The 17,085-nt window shown below is 38.6% G+C and overlaps 1 protein-coding gene across 1 annotated transcript in view; it reads right to left on the reverse strand.

Moving 5' to 3' along the window:
* Window positions 1-2,984: 2,984 nt before the first annotated feature.
* The window catches only part of ARHGAP5 (Rho GTPase activating protein 5), a 487,952-nt gene continuing 473,851 nt past the window's right edge, over window positions 2,985-17,085 (reverse strand). The window contains exon 7 of the mRNA XM_053697926.1: window positions 2,985-3,961. Coding sequence (XP_053553901.1) covers window positions 3,631-3,961 — 331 coding nt within the window. The 3' untranslated portion in view covers window positions 2,985-3,630. The remainder of the gene's footprint in view (window positions 3,962-17,085) is intronic.

The following is a 17,085-nucleotide window of genomic DNA, read 5'->3' on the forward strand; positions in this document are numbered from 1 at the left end:
ACTTTACACAGCAAGCGGGCGTAAAAAAACTCCCTGCAAAATTAGCCTCCTTCCTGCTATTCTGCAATGGTGGATAGTGTTCAAAGGAAACCGTTAAGACCTGCAGTACAACAGTGAACACACAATCTTGTTGCCTCATATTAAAGCAGAACAACGTATAAGCCCCACAATGTTAGCATGTATGGCCCGCTCAGACTAAGCCCACCCTCCAGCTCGCCTCAAGGTAGTGCGACACTGAGGGATAACAGAAGGCAATAAATAACAGAGCAGAATGAAAGAAAGCCTCTCTTGAAGCTCTAGTCGCAAAACCGTTATTAAAAAAGGAACCTGTGTTACCCTTATAATGCAATACCACAATAAAGCTTATAAGGGATCTATGACAAATAAATAAGAGCCATATTAAAAAAAGGTTAACTCCTTCATGCCCAGAAAGAGTATGTACCCTTTAGTCTCCTCTCACATACACAAGGTGTGCCTGCATAATACCATAGAATCAATCATACTAAGGATTTATACAGTATGTCCCCCTAAAAATGCAGTACCTAAAGTGCTAGCCTCCTACCAGAAGACATAAAACGCACTTACCTGCAATCTAGCCGTATGGCAGTCAGACGGCTCACCCAGCATGAAAGGATGCCACTCATTACAGAGATCTGTGAAAAAGACAGATCAGAATAAAGCTACTCTGGTTTTCTGTACTAGGGCAGCAAAGTGTTAGGAAAATGCAGCAAGGCTCACCTTACAAGTTCCTATCTGCTTTAAAGCAACCACTGCCCTACTGAAGAGACTAACGTGGAGTACAGCTAGACCCAATCTTGAGAGAAAAAGTTCAGAGTAAACCTACTCTGGCTTTCAAAATAATAAAATCTTGATTGAAGTGAAATAAATCCAATCTTCTTCAGACACTAAAAACTTCACCTCCTCCATGAACAGAGGCAAAGAGAATGACTGGGGGTTATGGGTAAGGGAAGTGACATTTAACAGCTTTACTGTGGTGTTTTTTGCCTCCTCCTGCTGGCCAGGAGTGATATTCCCACTAGTAATTGATGATGCCGTGGACTCACCATATCTTAGAAAGTGTGCTATAGAAAGAGTGTGTACATTTTCATAATAGAAATAACTTGGAAGGTTTTTTAAAATTGTGTGCTCTGAATTTGACTTTAGTGATGAGAACCATTTAAAATGAACAATGTACTCAGGCAAGCACCTGCTAAGAGTTCATTGTAGTTAAAGGGCCATTAAACCCAAAAATGTTCTTTCATGGTTCAGATAGAGAATACAATTTTAAACAATATTCAAATTTACTTCTATTATCTAATTTGCTTCATTCTTTAGATATACTTAGTTGAAGAAATAGAAATGCACATTGGTGAACCAATCACGAGGCATCTATGTGCAGCAACCAATCAACAGCTACTGAGCCTATCTAGATATGCTTTTCAGCAAAGAATATCATGTGAATGAAGCAAATTAGATAATAGAAGTAAATTAGAAAGTTGCTTAAAATTGCATGCTCTTTCTAAATTATGAAAGAAAAAAATATGGGTTTCATGTCCCTTTAAAACATGCTGCAGGAAGACAACCCCACCCTTTTTTTTTTAACAGTCAGTGCACTAATATTCTGCATAGGTTACAGTATCAAAAGGCAGAACAGCCATTTCAAATGGCAAAATGAAAGGTAAAGGTGTTATTAGTAAACAATTTTTATACACTCCAGCAAGTATGCGTCAATGGGAACACTTTAAAGAGGTGAAAACTGTATATGCAAGTATATTTCATATATGTGTACAGCATATCAATTTTTAAATAAATATTATAGTATAGCTATTATAGAATAATGTATTAAAAATGAGAGAAGGGTTACACCCACCCATAAATGTGGGATTTTAGGCTTTGGGGTTCTGTACATAACCCTTTACAGGAGAACATTGCATTTAACTCTAAATAAAGAAGAAGCTGTACTGGCTGAGAGAAGTCAGTAAGGGAAAGATTGTATAAGTTTCTACTTATTCCAAACCACAATATTACTGCAACCTGTAACAAATATGGCAATTTTAAGAGTATATATTTTTTTAAAATATTACTTAAAATTACATTTCCACATTTGTATAATTGACAACTAACTTTACATAAAAGAACTATTAAAGAAACATGAAACCCAAAAGTTTTCATTCATCATTCAGTGTGCACAATTTTAAACTATTTTCCAATTTACTTCTGCTATCTTATTTGCTTAGTTCTCTTGATATCCTTTGTTGAAAAGCATACCTAAGAAGGTTCAGGACTGGGAGCTAGCTACCGATTGATGGCTAAACATATATGACTCTTGCTATTGGTTTACCGCTGTGTTCAATTAGCTCTTAGTAGTGCATTGATGTTCTTTAATAAAGGATACCAAGAGAATGAATCAACATTGATAATCTTTAATAAAGGATACCAAGAGAATAAATCAACATTGATATATGAGTAAATTGGAAATTTGTATTCTCTATCTGAATGAAAAAAAATGTTAGGTTTCATGTTCCTTTAATAGTACAATTTGAATGCCTTGTACTTGCAGTATTTTTGTTAAAAATAAAAAATGAGAGCAAGATAATTAATTGGATATAGGAGAGTCTTAGAAAACCTTGTAGAAAATGGGTCAATTATTACTCAATCCTCTGTATACTTTTAGGAATCCTAATGATCCATAGCCAGAGCACAGGAAAGATACATAAATGGGAGGAAAGTGAGGCCTTTTCAACCTATAAATTGCTGCTTGTGTACAGGTCTAACTATTTTGCTGGCTGGACTTCTTATTTCAAGTCATCTTTGATACGAACTAATAAAATAAATTACCTATAAATAATCTCTTAACTTTTTAATTTTTTTAATCACAATAACTCTTCCTTTCCGAATAACCGTTTTCCACAGTACACCAGACTTGTAGACAATTCTTACAGTTGCTTTCATCTAGGGCTCTCCCCTATTTAGAACAAAGCAGGTTCAATGAATGGATGTTTATTCCTGAAATATGTAAACATTTATATATGTACATACAATTATTAATTTTTATAATATACAGGTTAAGCTCCATTCCAAGCATCTCCAACATGGAATCCATAACCCACCCACTGCCAGGCTCCCACACGCACCCACACATGCCCACGTACGCACAAGCCACAGATGCTTTGATGACAAAATAAATCTCAGCCTTCAGGTGGGCTGGGAATGCAGTCTAACGCTTCATAAATGTGATTTATTTCTGTAAATGTAATTAGATTTTCTATAGAAAAAAAAAATTGTTTTAGGTTTATTTTCCTTCTGTTGAGTTTGCCTGTGTACTGTTAATTGTCTTTGTGGCATGACTGTCAAAAGGGAAGTGTAAAATATTTCTACAGAAGTTCCATGCAGCAGCAAAATTCACTAGGTCTGCCACAGATCTCTCTAAATGTTCCAATGAATTAAAAAAAAAAAAAAAAAATACAAACAGAAAAAAAAAAAACAACTAAAAATCAGATTTCTCCGAGTCATTAAGATATTACTACAGGTTGTATTGAGTAAGGCAGCATGTCTGCCCCACAACAAGTGTGGCCTGTAGAGACCTGTGGTTATTAAATAAAAAAAGTACAAAGCCAGCACCCCAAACGTTTATATTATGCTTAGTGTGTCAGCCTGTAAAGGGGGTTGGAGAAGTTGTGGTTGGAGAGGTGGAGGTAATTGCAGCGGGACAAGGGGTGCAGCAAGCACCGAGTTTGTGTGCTGAGCAGTTGGAGAACTGGTAGTGCTGGGCAAATCCACAAGATCTCCCTCATAGAAGAAGTACTGGCACTGCAGGATAAAAGTCTCTATTACTGATTGGTGGTTCTTGGTGGTGGAAAAGAACTCCTTGTTCTCGAAGTCTGGACGCATTAATGTGGGCCAAAAGCAAATTGATAGGTTGTCTGCAGTCATAAGGTTATCCTTGTTGTGCTGACTGACCCTGTGGAAAGAGAGAAATGACATCAGTAAAAGAAAAGGAAGGGGATAAAAAAAAAACAATTTATGTAAGAACTTACCTGATAAATTAATTTCTTTCATGTTGGCAAGAGTCCATGAGCTAGTGACGTATAGGATATAAAATCCTACCAGGAGGGGCAGTGTTTCCCAAACCTCAAAATGCCTATAAATACACCCCTCACCACACCCACAATTCAGTTTAACGAATAACCAAGTAGTGGGGTGATAGAAAAAGGAGTAAAAAAGCATACAAAAAAAAGGAGGAACTGGAAATATAATTGTGCTTTTATACAAAAAATCATAACCACCAGAAAAAAGGGTGGGTCTCATGAACTCTTGCCAATATGAAAGAAATTAATTTATCAGGTAAGTTCTTACATAAATTATGTTTTCTTTCATGTAATTGGCAAGAGTCCATGAGCTAGTGACATATGTGATAGAAATACCAAAGATGTGGAAGTCCACAGAAAAGTCACTACAAAGGGAGGGATAAAAAAATTAAAAAAGCCATTTTCCGCTGAAAATATTAAATCCACAAAAAAACTCTCTCATAAATTGAAAGAAAAAAACTTAAAACATTAGCAGAAGAATCAAACTGAAACAGCTGCCTGAAGAACTTTTCTTCCAAAGACTGCTTCAGAAGAAGCAAATACATCAAAATGGTAAAATTTAGTAAATGTATGCAAAGAAGAGCAAGTTGCTGCTTTGCAAATCTGATCATCCGAAGCTTCATTCTTAAAAAGGCCCAAGAAGTGTAGACTGATCTAGTAGAATGAGCCGTGATCCTCTGAGGTGGGGACTGTCCCGCCTCCAAATAAGCTTTATGAATCAAAAGCTTCAACCAAGATGCCAAAGAAATGGCAGAAGCTTTCTGACCTTTCCTAGAACCAGAGAAGACACAAATAGACTAGAAGTCTTCATGAAATCTTTAGTAGCTTCAACATATTTCAAAGCTCTTACAACATCCAAAGAATGCAAAGATCTTTCAAAAGCATTCTTGGGATTAGGACACAAGGAAGGAACAAAAATTTCCCTACTAATGTTGTTAGAATTCACAACCTTAGGAAGAAATTTAAACAAAGTCAGCAAAACTGCCTTATGATGGAAAATCAGAAAAGGAAACTCACAAGAGAGAAGACAATTCGGAAACTATTCTAGCTGAAGAGATAGCCAAAAGAAACAACACTTTCCAAGAAAGTAGTTTAATATCCAAAGACTGCATAGGCTCAAAAGGAGCCTGCAAAGTCTTCAAAACCAAATTAAGACTCCAAGGAGGAGAGATTGATTTAAAAACATGCTTGATACGAACCAAAGACTGAACAAAACAGTGAATATCAGGAAGCTTAGCAATCTTTCTATGAAATAAAACAGAAAGAGAAGAGATTTGTCCCTTCAAAGTACTTGCAAACAAACCTTTATCCAAACCATCCTGAAGAAACTTTAAAATTCTAGGAATTCTAAAAGAATGCCAGGAGAATTTATGAGAACACCATGAAATATAGGTCTTCCAAACTCGATAATAAATCTTTCTTTAAACAGACTTACGAGTCTGTAGCATAGTATTAATCACTGAGTCAGAGAAACCTCTATGACTAAGCACTAAACGTTCAATTTCCATACCTTCAAATTTAACGATTTGAGATCCTGATGGAAAAAAGAAAATTTATGCTTACCTGATAAATTTATTTCTTTTTTGACACGATGAGTCCACGGATCATCTTAAATACTAATGGGATATTCACCTCCTGGTCAGCAAGAGGCTGCAAAGAGCACCACAGCCCGAAGTTAAGGAAAGAAAGGAAAAACCAAGGTGCAGAGGTGTCTGAAGTTTATAATAACCAACAACCTGTCTTACAAGAACAGGGCGGCCGTGGACTCATCTTGTCAAAAAAGAAATTTATCAGGTAAGCATAAATTTTCTTTTCTTTTTTTATGACACGATGAGTCCACAGATCATCTTAATTACTAATGGGATTCAATACCCAAGATAGAGTACACAGATGATACGGGAGGGACAAGACAGGGAACCTAAATGAAAGGCACCACTGCTTGAAGAACCTTTCCCCAAAAAGCGGCCTCAGCCGAGGCAAAAGTATCAAATTTGTAGAACTTTGAAAAACGTGTGAAGAGAGGACCAAGTTGCAGTCCTGCAAATCTGATCCACAAAAGCTTCCCCATGAGGAAGCAACAACACTCTTGGAATGAGCCGTAACTCTCTCAGGAGGCTGCTGTCCAGCAGTGCCATATGCAAAACATGACACTCCACAGCCAAAAACATAATTTATGCTTACCTGATAAATTTATTTCACTAGTAGTGTATTCAGTCCACGGGTCATCCATTACTTATGGGATTATATCTCCTTCCCAACAGGAAGTTGCAAGAGGATCACCCAAGCAGAGCTGCTATATAGCTCCTCCCCTCACATGTCATATCCAGTCATTCGACCGAAACAAGACAAGAAAGGAGAAACCATAGGGTGCAGTGGTGACTGGAGTTTGAATTAAAATTTAGATCTGCCTTAAAAGACAGGGCGGGCCGTGGACTGAATACACTACAAGAGAAATAAATTTATCAGGTAAGCATAAATTATGTTTTCTCTTGTTAAGTGTATTCAGTCCATGGGTCATCCATTACTTATGGGATACCAATACCAAAGCTAAAGTACACGGATGATGGGAGGGACAAGGCAGGAACTTTAAACGGAAGGAACCACTGCCTGTAGAACCTCTCCCCCAAAAACAGCCTCCGAAGAAGCAAAAGTGTCAAATTTGTAAAATTTTGAAAAAGTGTGAAGTGAAGACCAAGTTGCAGCCTTGCAAATCTGTTCAACAGAGGCCTCATTCTTAAAGGCCCAGGTGGAAGCCACAGCTCTAGTGGAATGAGCTGTAATTTTTTCAGGAGGCTGCTGTCCAGCAGTCTCATAGGCTAAATGTATTATGCTACGAAGCCAAAAGGAGAGAGAGGTAGCCGAAGCTTTTTGACCTCTCCTCTGTCCAGAGTAAACGACAAACAGGGAAGAAGTTTGACGAAAATCTTTAGTTGCCTGCAAATAGAACTTCAGGGCACGGACTACGTCCAGATTATGCAAGAGTCGTTCCTTCTTTGAAGAAGGGTTAGGACACAGTGATGGAACAACAATCTCTTGATTGATATTCCTGTTAGAAACTACCTTAGGTAAAAACCCAGGTTTAGTACGCAGAACTACCTTGTCTGAATGGAAAATCAGATAAGGAGAATCACAATGTAAGGCAGATAACTCAGAGACTCTTCGAGCCGAGGAAATAGCCATCAAAAACAGAACTTTCCAAGATAACAGCTTAATATCAATGGAATGAAGGGGATCAAATGGAACGCCTTGCAGAACGTTAAGAACTAAGTTTAAGCTCCACGGCGGAGCAACAGTCTTAAACACAGGCTTAATCCTAGCCAAAGCCTGAACGTCTGGAACTTCTGCCAGGCGTTTGTGTAGAAGAATAGACAGAGCAGAAATCTGCCCTTTAACGAACTAGCAGATAAGCCCTTTTCTAAACCCTCTTGTAGAAAAGACAATATCCTAGGAATCCTAACCTTACTCCATGAGTAACTCTTGGATTTGCACCAATATAAATATTTACGCCATATCTTATGGTAAATTTTTCTGGTAACAGGTTTCCGAGCCTGTATTAAGGTATCAATAACCGACTCCGAGAAGCCACGCTTTGATAGAATCAAGCGTTCAATCTCCATGCAGTCAGCCTGACAGAAATTAGATTTGGATGATTGAAAGGACCCTGAATTAGAAGGTCCTGCCTCAGAGGCAGAGAGCATGGTGGACAGGACGACATGTCCACTAGGTCTGCATACCAGGTCCTGCGTGGCCACGCAGGCGCTATCAGAATCACCGATGCTCTCTCCTGTTTGATCTTGGCAATCAGTCGAGGAAGCATCGGAAATGGTGGAAACACATAAGCCATGTTGAAGACCCAAGGGGCTGTCAGAGCATCTATCAGCACCGCTCCCGGGTCCCTGGACCTGGATCCGTAACAAGGAAGCTTGGCGTTCTGGCGAGACGCCATGAGATCCAGATCTGGTTTGCCCCAACGATGAATCAGTTGAGTGAAGACCTCCGGGTGAAGTTCCCACTCCCCCGGATGAAAAGTCTGGCGACTTAGAAAATCCGCCTCCCAGTTCTCCACGCCTGGGATGTAGATCGCTGACAGATGACAAGAGTGAGACTCTGCCCAGCGAATTATCTTTGAGACTTCCAACATTGCTAGGGAACTCCTGGTTCCCCCTTGATGGTTGATGTAAGCCACAGTCGTGATGTTGTCCGACTGAAATCTGATGAACCTCAGTGTTGCTAACTGAGGCCAAGCTAGAAGAGCATTGAGTATTGCTCTCAACTACAGAATATTTATTGGGAGGAGTTTCTCCTCCTGAGTCCATAATCCCTGAGCCTTCAGGGAGTTCCAGACTGCGCCCCAACCTAGAAGGCTGGCATCTGTTGTTACAATCGTCCAATCTGGCCTGCGAAAGGTCATACCCTTGGACAGATGGACCCGAGAAAGCCACCAGAGAAGAGAATCTCTGGTCTCTTGGTCCAGACTTAGCAGAGGGGACAAATCTGAATAATCCCCATTCCACTGACTTAGCATGCATAATTGCAGCGGTCTGAGATGCAGGCGCGCAAATGGCACTATGTCCATTGCCGCTACCATTAAGCCGATTACTTCCATGCACTGAGCCACTGACGGGCGTGGAATGAAATGAAGGACACGGCAAGCATTTAGAAGCTTTGATAACCTGGACTCCGTCAGGTAAATTTTCATCTCTACAGAATCTATAAGAGTCCCTAGAAAGGAGACTCTTGTGAGTGGTGATAGAGAACTCTTTTCCACGTTCACTTTCCACCCATGCGACCTCAGAAATGCCAGAACTATCTCTGTATGAGACTTGGCCATTTAAAAGCTTGACGCCTGTATCAGGATGTCGTCTAGATACGGAGCCACCGCTATGCCTCGTGGTCTTAGAACCGCCAGAAGTGAGCCCAGAACCTTTGTAAAGATTCTCGGGGCCGTAGCCAACCCGAAGGGAAGAGCTACAAACTGGTAATGCCTGTCTAGAAAGGCAAATCTTGGGTACCGATAATGATCTTTGTGAATTGGTATATGAAGGTAGGCATCCTTTAAGTCTACCGTGGTCATGTATTGACCCTCTTGGATCATGGGTAGGATGGTTCGAATAGTTTCCATTTTGAATGATGGAACTCTTAGGAATTTGTTTAAGATTTTTAGGTCCAAGATTGGCCTGAAGGTTCCCTCTTTCTTGGGAACCACAAACAGATTTGAGTAAAACCCTTGCCCTTGTTCCGCCCGCGGAACTGGGTGGATCACCCCCATTACTAAGAGGTCTTGCACACAGCGTAGAAATGCCTCTTTCTTTATTTGGTTTGCTGATAACCTTGAAAGATGAAATCTCCCTTGTGGAGGAGATGCTTTGAAGTCCAGAAGATATCCCTGAGATATTATCTCCAACGCCCAGGGATCCTGGACATCTCTTGCAAAAGCCTGGGTGAAGAGAGATAGTCTGCCCCCCACTAGATCCGTTTCCGGATAGGGGGCCCTCTCTTCATGCTGTCTTAGGGGAAGAAGTAGGCTTTCTGGCCTGCTTGCCCTTGTTCCAGGGCTGGTTAGTTTTCCAGCCCTGTCTGTAACGAGCAACAGGTCCTTCCTGTTTTGGAGCGGAGGAAGTTGATGCTGCTCCTGCCTTGAAGTTACGAAAGGCACGAAAATTAGACTGTTTGGCCTTTGATTTGGCCCTGTCCTGAGGAAGAGTATGACCCTTACCCCCAGTAATGTCAGCAATAATTTCTTTCAAGCCGGGCCCGAATAAGGTCTGCCCTTTGAAAGGAATATTAAGCAATTTAGATTTAGAAGTCACGTCAGCTGACCAGGATTTAAGCCATAGCGCTCTGCGCGCCTGGATGGCGAATCCGGAGTTCTTAGCCGTTAGTTTGGTTAAATGTACAACGGCATCAGAAACAAATGCATTAGCTAGCTTAAGTGCTTTAAGCTTGGCCATAATCTCATCCAATGGAGCTGTGCGAATGGCCTCTTCCAGAGACTCAAACCAGAATGCTGCAGCAGCAGTGACAGGCGCAATGCATGCAAGGGGCTGTAAGATAAAACCTTGTTGAACAAACATTTTCTTAAGGTAACCTTCTAATTTTTTATCCATTGGATCCGAAAAAGCACAACTATCCTCCACCGGGATAGTGGTACGCTTAGCTAAAGTAGAAACTGCTCCCTCCACCTTAGGGACCGTCTGCCATAAGTCTCGCGTGGTGGCGTCTATTGGGAACATTTTTCTAAATATCGGAGGTGGGGAAAAGGGCACACCGGGTCTATCCCACTCCTTGCTAATAATTTCTGTAAGCCTTTTAGGTATAGGAAAAACGTCAGTACACACCGGTACCGCAAAGTATCTATCCAACCTACATACTTTCTCTGGAATTGCAACCGTGTTACAATCATTCAGAGCCGCTAATACCTCCCCTAGCAATACGCGGAGGTTCTCAAGCTTAAATTTAAAATTAGAAATCTCTGAATCCGGTCTCCCTGGATCAGATCCGTCACCCACAGAATGAAGCTCTCCGTCCTCATGTTCTGCAAATTGTGACGCAGTATCAGACATGGCTCTCACATCATCAGCGCGCTCTGTCCTTAACCCAGAGCTATCGCGCTTGCCTCTTAATTCAGGCAATTTAGATAATACCTCTGTCATAACAGCAGCCATGTCTTGCAAAGTGATTTGTATGGGCCTCTCTGATGCACTTGGCGCCACAATATCACGCGCCTCCTGAGCGGGAGGCGAAGGTACTGACACGTGAGGAGAGTTAGTCGGCATAACTTCCCCCTCGTTGTCTGGTGATAATTTCTTTACAGATATAGATTGACTTTTATTCAAAGTGACATCAATACATTTAGTGCACATATTTCTGTGGGGCTCCACATTGGCCTTCAAACATAGTGAACAAACAGATTCATCTGTGTCAGGCATGTTTAAACAGACTCGCAATGAGACTAGCAAGCTTGGAAAATCCTTTCAAATAAATTTACAAGCAATATAAAAAAACACTACTGCGCCTTTAAGAAGCACAAAAAAACGTCACAGTTGAAATAACAATGAACCAAATCAGTTATAGCAACCAAATTTTCACAGTAAATGTATTAAGTTAGCAAAGTATTGCACCCACTAGCAAATGGATGATTAACCCCTTAAAACCCAAAAACGGATAATCAATTTAACAATTAACGTTTTTATCACAGTCAAACACACTGTCACAGGTCTGCTGTGACTGATTACCTCCCTCAAAATGACTTTTGAAGACCCCTGAGCTCACTAGAGACGTCCTGGATCAAGGAGGAAGAAGCAGGAAGAGTGAAACTGAATTTTTACTGCGCAAAAAAGCGCTAAAATAGGCTCCTCCCACTCCTATTACAACAGTGGGAAACCTCAGTTAACCGTTTCTATATAGAAATAAACAACAGCCATGTGGAAAATCATGCCCCAAAAGATTTATCACCAAAGTACCTCACAAAAAACGAATAACATGCCAGTAAACGTTTTAAACATACACTTTAAAAGTTAGGTAGTGTTATTAATAAGCCTGCTACCAGTCGCTTCTACTGCAGTTAAGGCTTATACAATACTTCAGTATTAACAGTATTTTCTTAGTCAAATTCCATTCCTTAGAAAATTACTTATTGTACATACATTCATCAGCCTGATACCAGTCGCTGCTGCATTTAAGGCTGTACTTACATTACATCGGTATCAGCAGTATTTTCTTAGTCAATTCCATTCCTTAGAAAAATAATTTACTGCACATACCTTGTTTGCAGGATTCCCCACATGCTATTCCCTTTCTGAAAGTTACCCCACTCCTCAGAATGTGCGAGAACAGCAAGTGGATCTTAGTTACTTCTGCTAAGATCATAGAAAACGCAGGCAGATTCTTCTTCTAAATACTGCCTGAGAACAAACAGCACACTCCGGTGCCATTTAAAATAACAAACTTTTGATTGAAGAAATAAACTAAGTATAAAAAACACCACAGACCTCTCACAACGACCTATCTAGTTGAGTTGCAAGAGAATGACTGGATATGACATGTGAGGGGAGGAGCTATATATCAGCTCTGCTTGGGTGATCCTCTTGCAACTTCCTGTTGGGAAGGAGATATAATCCCATAAGTAATGGATGACCCGTGGACTGAATACACTTAACAAGAGAAAAGAAAGAAGTAGCCGTAGCTTTCTGTCCTTTACGTCTTCCTGAGATAATCGCAAACAAAGAAGAAGACGAAAGTCCTTAGACGCCTGCAGGTAAAACTTTAAAATACGGACCATGTCCAAATTGTGCAGAATAAAGTAGTTTTCCAGCCTCCAGTCAAGTTAAAAAGACCTTTATTAGTTTCTTACAGGGTCCATCACATCAACCAACAACGTTTCAAACCTATTCCAGGTTCTTAATCATGTCTATTGAATAGTGTACAGGTGTGTCTTTTATACCTGTCCAATCTTTTATCAATTTGCACACTAGTGCCATCTTGTGGTTAAAATTTAAAATTACATATGATAAATAAGTTTTTAGATTTATAAATTTTTATTCTTTTCTAAAGGATTTTAAATGTGTTTTTTAACTCCTTTTATTTGTCACATGAAATATTAAAACCAAATTATAGTATATACAATTAAAACCCATACACATGATAATATCAGAATCAAAATGCTACAACAGATATATGCTATTTTTTTTTAGAAAAATAATGACCATTCAAAATCTTTATTCAGACCTTCAGGTATCATTGTATTTAATTTGTTTATCCAGTACATCTCCCTTCTTTTAAGCATTTGGTCCCTGTCACCTCCCCTCCTGGGTCTGTCAACTTGTTCAATTACTTGAAACCTAAGTTGACTGATGTTATGACCCATGGAGAGGAAGTGACAGGAAACAGGAGCCTCCAAATTTTTATTCCTGATGTTGGACTTATGTTCAGTGATTCTAGTTCTTACTTCCCTACTTGTTTCACCTATATAAATTCTAGCACACGGACACTTGATGAGATATATAGCGTATGTGCTTCTACATGTAAGATGTTTCTTTATTGGATATTTGGTTCCTTTAATGGGATGAAAAAATTCTTTCCCTTTTATTATTGAACTGCAGTGGCTACAGTGTAAGCAAGGGTAACAACCCCTATTATCTGACCCTATTGTTGTTTGTAGATCTTTCTTATTGCTACCTATATCTGCCCTTACCAATAAGTCTCTCAGATTTTTCGTTTTTTTGTCAGCTACTATGGGTATGTTTTTAAATTCAACAATTTGAGGATTACAGTCTTTCAATATGTGCCAGTGTTTATTTATAATGTGTGATATCTTTGTTCCTAATTAATTATATTGTGTGACAAATATCATTCTGTTATCTTGTGTCTCCTTTTTTGTATTTTCTTTCTGATTTTTACAGTATTCTAATTGTTTTGTGATTAATTCTTCTGGATACCCTCTTTTTTTGAATTTTTCTGCCATTTCTGTTAGTCTGATGTTGCATTTCCTTTCGTCAGTTACTATTCTTTTTACTCTTAAATTGGCCTTGGGGTATTGCTTCTATCGTTTTTTTTTAATGAAAGCTGTCATATTGTAGTACTTTATTTTTGTCTGTTGGTTTTACATATAGATCGGTTTTCAAAAAGCCTTTTTCTTTATATACAAAAGTGTCTAGAAAGGCTACTCCTGTTTCCTCCATGTTAAGTGTAAATGTAAGACCAGCAACAGATGTGTTAAGATCTTGTACAAATTGCAATAGGCTCCCAGTGTCACCCCACCATATGCCAAATATGTCATCCACAAATCTCCACCATGCTGCTCCATTTTGTAAAAATAATGGATGTGAATATACAAATTTCTCTTCTATGTGGGACATAAAAATGCTGGCATATGTTGGGGCAACACTGGAGCCCATTGCAGTACCTTGCTTCTGTAAATAAAAAGTGTCTTGAAATAAGAAATAATTTTGATATAATATGATAGATAACAGATTTGTTAAAAATTGTATTTCTTGCTCATTATATTTGTTGTTAGTTTTCAATGTGTTAGTTACTGCCTCAATTCCACTTGTATGCTTGATTGATGTATATAAGCTAGTAACATCTAATGTGTATAGGATACATTTATCTCCAATTTGTCCAATATCTTTTAATTTGGCTAGAAAGTCATTTGTGTCTTTTAAATATGATGATGTGTTTAATATGTAGGGTTGTAATACTTTATCTAAAAATACTGCAATTTTAGAAAAAATGGAGTTTACTCCCGCCACTATTGGGCGTCCTGGTGGATGAAATTTGTCTTTGTGTATTTTGGGTGAGATATATATTACTGGTCTTACTGGGTTTTTTTTCAATTAAACATTCTTTAAATTCATTTGTAATAATGCCATTCTTAATTGCTATATTTGTGATATGTTCTATTTCTTTCCCTATTTGGATTGTAGGATCTCTAGTGAGGGCTTCATATACTGTGGTGTCATTTAGTTGTCTTTGTATCTCTTTCACATGATCTATTTTATTTAGTAAAACTACTGCACCGCCCTTATCTGCTTCCTTTATTGTTATTTCATTGTTGTTTTTGAGCGTATTAATGGCTTCTTGTTGTTTCTTATCTATTTGTACTAGTTCTCTTTTTTTGTTTCTTTTGAATAAGTTTTTCACTTCTTTTTGAACTAATTTTGCAAATGTGGCTACACTGTGTTGTAAGGGTGGATTAAATTTACTTTTTCCTTTAATGCCAAATGTTTTGGGGTCGTTAAATTTTATGTTTTTTTTTTGTCATCAGTCTTACTTGTGATAGGTGTTTCTATCATGTTTTTAAATGTGGAGAAATGTACTTTAAGTTTCAATTTCCTGAAAAATCTCTCTAAATCTTGTTCTATAATAAATTCATCATGTGTGTTTGGTAAACAGTATGATAAACCTTTATTTAGAATTGCATGTTCAATCTCTGATAAGGTGTAGTTGGAAATATTATGAACCAAGTCATCCTCCATATTTTCTATATTGCAGTGTGACTCAGTATTGCTATTGATCATAGTGTTGACTTTAGTGTTAGTTTGTATCTCATTTAATTTAGTAGTATTGTAGTTGTGAGTAGTATTATCCCTTATTAAGTTCACATTAGTGGTGTTTTCTTTATCTAGAGTGCTAATGTCTTTACCAGTGTGACTATTTAGAATGCCATCAATTTTTAAAGTGCTTGTGTTTTCTGCAGCATTATTTATTAAAGTGTCGTGATTAATTGAAGTGATATCTAGTTTTAAAGTGCATATATTTTCTGCATCTCTACAAGTGCTCTCATTTTCAACATTGTTAGTTACAACATTCGCCAAAGTGTTATTTAATACTATAGTGCATACATTTTTTTCAACATTATTTTTTAAAGTGCTTTGGTTTGCAATACTTTTTTCATTGTCAACATTCAACAAGGGATTTGTCATGTTAATATTTGTATTTGTGCAATATTGTGAGTCTTTAAGTACATAGTTCTTTACTTTATTTTGTCCATCATTTCCTTCGTGATTAGTGTCTTTTAAGTGTCTATACACAGTGTCTTTAGGTGCATTTACTTTACCCACATCTGTTGCACTCCTGCTGTGTCTTGTTCGTGCTTTGTTGGTGGTTAGACTCGAGTACCTTAAATTTTCAGGATGCGTTATCTCCCCATTCTCTTTGTATGTTTCTTCTGGTATATTTTGCAGCTCTGTGCCGCTATTCAATAGCGGTATTGCCCCCGTTGGTATCCTCTCGTTCGTCGGGCTCTCTGGTGCTCCGGTTGTGACGTCGAAAGGTATGCACCTCTTCCGATGCTTGCGCCCGGCGCGGTGTGATCTACGTCTGAATCCTCGGTTAAAAAACCGGCAGACTATTGTGAACCACTACCGCTGATGTCATCCTGAGCCGGGCGTTTTCTTGCTTCTCGCCTTCGATCTCTGATTTCTGCGTTGGGGGGTCTTTGGTTGCTGTTTCTCTGTCGCCATTTAGAGACGTTAACAGAAGAGTAATCCTGCTCGTCTCTTATGAATTTGGTTCTTTTGCGGCACTCCAGTTGTTTACGGTACTCTTGTGTTGATTTTTCCACTTCTTTAATTAATTTGTTATATTCATCCAAGGAAATGTTGTGAATAAGTTGTTCTGTTTGTTGATGATTTCTTTGTATTTATTTATTTCTTTTTGTGCATATTCTACAGTCCATGTAATGATATCATATGAGCATTTGTTGAGAATGCTTTCAAATTTTTCACAGTAATCTTTTATCTGAAAAAAGTGTAGGACAGGTAGACATCCTCAATCCTCTAGGTATCCTTTGGACTTTATGATATTCACTTAATGTTATGGCATGTAATTCTAAAATCATTTTTCTTTTGCTATTTTTTTCAAAGTTTCTACTTGTTGCTTCCCCAGATGAAATTTGTAAAAAGTCTGTTATCTGATACCGTAGCATATACCAGGATGACATCAGCGGTAGTGGTTCAGAATCGTCTGCCGGTTTTTTAACCGAGGATTCAGACGTAGATCACACCGCGCCGGGCGCAAGCATCGGAAGAGGCGCATACCTTTTGACGTCACAACCGGAGCGCCAGAGAGCCCGACAAACGAGAGGATACCAACGGGGGCAATACCGCTATTGAATAGCGGCACAGAGCTGCAAAATATACCAGAAGAAACATACAAAGAGAATGGGGAGATAACGGATCCTGAAAATTTAAGGTACTCGAGTCTAACCACCAACAAAGCACGAACAAGACACAGCAGGAGTGCAACAGATGTGGGTAAAGTAAATTCACCTAAAGACACTGTGTATAGACACTTAAAAGACACTAATCACGAAGGAAATGATGGACAAAATAAAGTAAAGAACTATGTACTTAAAGACTCACAATATTGCACAAATACAAATATTAACATGACAAATCCTTTGTTGAATGTTGACAATGAAAAAAGTATTGCAAACCAAAGCACTTTAAAAAATAATGTTGAAAAAAATGTATGCACTATAGTATTAAATAACACT

This window comes from Bombina bombina, chromosome 1 (genome assembly GCF_027579735.1).
Source record: "Bombina bombina isolate aBomBom1 chromosome 1, aBomBom1.pri, whole genome shotgun sequence".
In the NCBI taxonomy this organism is placed as follows: Eukaryota; Metazoa; Chordata; class Amphibia; order Anura; family Bombinatoridae; genus Bombina; species Bombina bombina.